The sequence below is a fragment of the Limulus polyphemus genome, unplaced genomic scaffold (assembly GCF_000517525.1).
Source record: "Limulus polyphemus unplaced genomic scaffold, Limulus_polyphemus-2.1.2 Scaffold6340, whole genome shotgun sequence".
Lineage (NCBI taxonomy): Eukaryota > Metazoa > Arthropoda > Merostomata > Xiphosura > Limulidae > Limulus > Limulus polyphemus.
The window spans coordinates 10896-16129 of NW_013671950.1; the positions used below are offsets into that span (position 1 = coordinate 10896).

Genomic DNA, 5234 nt, shown 5'->3' on the forward strand with positions numbered 1-5234 from the left:
AACTTCTGTTTAAACACATTCAATGATCTACTACATGTCTGCTTCTGGTGACATTCTGTTTAATAAAACAGAATCAACTTACCTCCAAAAGGGGAACTTCTGTTTAAACATTCAATGATCTACTACATGTCTGCTTCTGGTGACATTCTGTTTAATAAAACATTCAACTTACCTCCAAAAGGGGAACTTCCATTTAGACACTCAATGATCCACTGCATGTCTGCTTCTGGTGACATTCTGTTATAATAAAATAATGAACCAAGTTTAGTGTATTTTATCATTTAAAATGTATTTTGAAGCAAACAAAAATTTTATGGATGTGACAACTTCAAGCATGTAACAAAATCTATAAAATAATTTTTTTAAGTTCAATTCTACTAGGAAAATAAAGTGAAAAACAATGTCTTTAGCTTTGTGGTGCTTATGTAGCTACTGTTTTACATACAAATATTAAAATATTCCATCCTCAAAATAAAAATAATATTAAGATATAAAAACTGCTTACAAAACATATGCAACACTTGCCGTGTTGCCAATCCTATGTAAGGTCAGATCTTCAATTCTGCCAAAGGTAACAAGGAAATCTTTCAAGCCAGCTTCATCTAGGTTAGATGGAAGATTTTCAATGACTAGTGTTCTACTGTTTGCACTATATCCATGCTTATCTCTATGTGACTTCTGGATGTCTGATGCATTGTGTGGCTTTGGGAAGTTAAAAGTGCCAATACTACTGTCAGCATTTAATGCAACGGGTACTTCTGACAACAGAGACTTAGCTACCGACACAAGACTGCTTGGCTCATTTTTCGTGACTTTCACTGATGGCTTATCTGAAGTTAAAAGAGGGAAATCACTTTCAAGTTCCCAAGCAATGTTTCTTCTATCCCTTAAGTGAGCTGGAAGAGGAACAAATACATCTGATGTTCTGGTGTTTGATTTTTTTGTGCTGGTACTGTTCATGTGAGTTTGGTTGTCTGATGGATACTTTACAATACTTGCAGAACAGATTTCCTCATTACTTTCATTAAATGGTTGTACTCCTTTGATGTTAGGCTGGAATGAAATTGATGGAGAGCTAGAGGATGTATCTTTATCACTTGTTTTACTTGCATCATTTAAAGGTGGATTCATATCAATAACTGAGAAACGTGACGGGTCCATATGATAATCTACGTAGCCATCTGACCTTGTCCCTACTGTTTCTGCTCGTGGAGAGTTTCTACTCCCTGCTGAATCATGCTTAGTATACTTGTACCTTTTTTCTTTCAAATAATTGAGCTCATTATTAATACTTCTCAAGATGTCATTATCTGATCCACTGTCATCTGATGTATTTAAACATGGAGTATTATTAAAATTATCTAAATTCTGAAAAACAATAACAAAAAAAGAAACATTAATATAAAAGTGAAAAAAAATATATATATATATAATTCAACACAACGGTTAATTCCCAATTACTGAACTGACTAATTATTATTGTGCTCTATATTTCTATTCTTTTAAAAGTGCATGAATATAATAGATTTTGTGTATTTGTCTAAAACTTTCAAATAAAAACCAGACTTTTCAACTTCTCAAGTTACAGCTGAAGAAAATTAATCTTCCTTCAAAACCATCTATTACATTTCAAAACTGTACTTAATGTTCAGTAGCAGACTGTAACCAAAAGTATAATATATTGTCCCCAATTTTCTGAATTTGTTTTAAAGATACAGGTTAACTTCTACTGTATGAATGCTCTACAGAAAAATGCACCAATAACACCGACCATCAGAGACTTCAATTTAAAATCAGTAGTAGGCCTACTTTCATGAATGGATATTGTAAAGCATGCATAAATACATCTTTAATATTAATAAGCCAGAAATTTCTAAAGAACAACTGACCCAGGTTTCCCATAAGCTACCAAAACACCTTTGATCAGGTAAGTAGAATGTGTTTAGGACTACTTGTAAAACATTTTAATTTGTATTTAACTGAAAATGTTATAAAACTGACAAAAAATTCACAATAAACCCTTATACTCCTTATTACACATATAATCCATTCAGTGATAACAAACATGAAAAATGCAGTCAGCATACCAAAAACTAATCACAATAGTGCTAAACAAGTTTCAAAAACTTTAAAATATTAAAAAATCCTTGAATTATAAGTATTAAAATAGAATATCTTCATGTTTCAAGTCCATACTCTTATTTGTTTTTATATCAAGTTGGACTGTCTTTCACTCCACACTCCTTACCTTACACACTTGTCAGGTTCTTGTGATATATAAACCTGACAACTGTATGAAGCTAGGAATGATATAACATCTTGTGATATATAAACCTGACAAGTGTATGAAGCTAGGAACAATAAAACATATTGTCATATATAAACCTGACAAGTGTATGAAGCTAGGAACAATAAAACATATTGTCATATATAAACCTGACAAATGTATGAAGCTAGGAACAATAAAACATATTGTGCTGTGTAAACCTGACAACTGTATGAAGCTAGGAATGATATAACATCTTGTGATATATATTGTTATATCATTCCTAGCTTCATACAGTTGTCAGGTTTATATATGACAATATGTTTTATTGTTCCTAGCTTCATACACTTGTCAGGTTTATATATGACAACATGTTATATCATTCCTAGCTTCATACAGTTGTCAGGTTTATATATGACAATATGTTTTATTGTTCCTAGCTTCATACATTTGTCAGGTTTATATATGACAATATGTTTTATTGTTCCTAGCTTCATACACTTGTCAGGTTTATACAGCACAATATGTTTTATTGTTCCTAGCTTCATACATTTGTCAGGTTTATATATCACAAGATGTTATATCATTCCTAGTTTCATACATCTGTCAGGTTTATATATCACAATATGTTTTATTGTTCCTAGCTTCATACACTTGTCAGGTTTATATATCACAATATGTTTTATTGTTCCTAGCTTCATACAGTTGTCAGGTTTATACAGCACAAGATGTTTTATTGTTCCTAGCTTCATACAGTTGTCAGGTTTATATATCACAATATGTTTTATTGTTCCTAGCTTCATACACTTGTCAGGTTTATATATCACAATATGTTTTATTGTTACTAGCTTCATACAGTTGTAAACTAATAAACAGTCTGAGTCAGACTGATTAAAACTGCCAACTCTTTAGTATAAGTACTTTATGAAAAATTCTGATTTGTTTGTAACATTTACTAAAAGATTACAAAGTTTAATGAAGATACACTAAGCAAATTCGAAATTGTAGTAAATTCTAATTCTTTAATATGTTGTCGATCCAATGAACCAACTCCATGCACTTAAAGACAACACACAAAGCCAACAGGAGAAATACTAACTTAATCAAAGTAAAATGTAGACAAGACTTTGGTTGAAGGCTAAACACACGAGGAATAGGAGAAACACTAAGGAAAAATTTAAACAAGATTTTGGTTGAAGGTTAAACACACGATATCCTTAACATATCCCCAAAGGAAAAAAAAAGTCTAGTGGAATGATATCTGGAGAATGGGGAAGCTATGGAATTGGCCTACCCTGCAAAAGAAACGATGCATTGAGACTTTTCTTCCACAGTTGGCATCTTAGGGGGTAACACTACTTACTGGAGTAAAAAAAAACAACATTATAATAAAAAGTGTTTGAGCTGGGCTACAAGATGTTGCAAAACTTCATGCTTGTATTTCTTCAGTTATTTAATTACAAAATTTTAAAACAGAAAATATAAGTCAGGATTAAACAAATTCTCAGTCTTCGCTTTTCTGTATCATATGACACTTGTTTGCTCCAAATAGCTCAATTTAAACATCTTTTCACTCATACTTGAGCTTTTGATTCTTAATGTAAATTACAGTATAGATATTGCTGAGATATAATCTAATCTTATAGGCTATAATCATATTGATTTACATGAAAGTCACACCCACATAACACACCCTACGACCACATACCACCTTTATTATTACTTGTGTTCTAAAATGAATATTTTAAATAAAAATTCAATCAAGTACTAAAAATAATCCTACCAAAAATTAGGGTTAACTTTTATCAACACTTGTACAAAACCCATATGTAAGTACTACATTTTTTTTTATGTACATTTTTTATTTATTATTATAAAGTAAATGAAAATGTAAAAAATGAGAAACTTATTAGCTTAGATAAAAAACATAAATAAAGAAAATAAGTAAAGTACTTCTTAATGAGGCATGCACACAGGCTGGGTTACATGGTTTGTTGTACCATAACTTGAGCTATTGGCTCGCTGGATGTTTACAGCTTTGTTACTTGTGCTTAGTTGATGAAATTAAAAAGAGCAATAAAATAATAAATCAAGTAAAAACTGATGTAAAATGTTACAAGCCTGAGGCTGTTTAGGATAAACAATTATCATTTTCTGTTGCTACCAACAGTCATTCTAAAAAGGAAAAAGCATAATTTATGTTTATTTCGTACTTTTTCACGGTTGTTATATGGTCAGTAAAATGGACCTAGCCCATATAGTGTTAAGGTAGAGAAAATAATGGATAAAATATAATGTTGTAGTAAATAAAACTTCTGATATTCATTTAAAAGGTTCTAGAGGTTATACAAATGAAATCTGTATACTGTAAAATGAAAAAAAACTGTATTTGTAATCTTAAACTGAAGACTAGCAGATGACTTCATAAACTAACAGCCAAACTGTTCATAAAATATTTAATTAAAAAATCCGTTTTGGGGCACAAAAGACTTGTAATATTTATTAAAAGCTTGTCAAAGTTCATGAAGGTACACTTAATACATTAAGAGTTATAGTAAAGCATAGTCAAAATATAGCAAAGTGACCAATCCTGTATAAGGAGAACTATAAGCTCCTCATACAGTTAACATAAAAAAAAACAACACTAACTTCACTCAGGAAAAATGTTTACAATATTCCAATTAAAGACTACATATACATACCCACACAGTCAACTTGAAAAACACTAACTTCATGAAGGAGAAACATTGAACAGACTTCACTTAAAGGTTTCACACACACACATACTTAACATGAGAAACTAATCTTACTATGTACAAATGTAGACAAGACTACAAATACATGGTACACACACACAATGAATAAGACAAAGGTTAACTTTATACTAAAAAAACTACCCTTATGATTCATACTCTCTCTACAGCTGACCACTTATGATTCATATTATCTCTACAGCTGACCACTTATG

At 30.8% G+C, this 5234-nt stretch overlaps 1 protein-coding gene across 1 annotated transcript in view; it reads right to left on the reverse strand.

Moving 5' to 3' along the window:
• LOC106473621 overlaps window positions 1-5234 on the reverse strand; it is a 48647-nt gene that overhangs the window by 2970 nt on the left and 40443 nt on the right. Inside the window, exons 4-5 of the mRNA XM_022402030.1 lie at window positions 506-1368; window positions 173-237 (exon numbers count right to left, since the gene is read on the reverse strand). Of these exons, the coding sequence (XP_022257738.1) occupies window positions 173-237; window positions 506-1368 (928 nt within the window). The remainder of the gene's footprint in view (window positions 1-172; window positions 238-505; window positions 1369-5234) is intronic.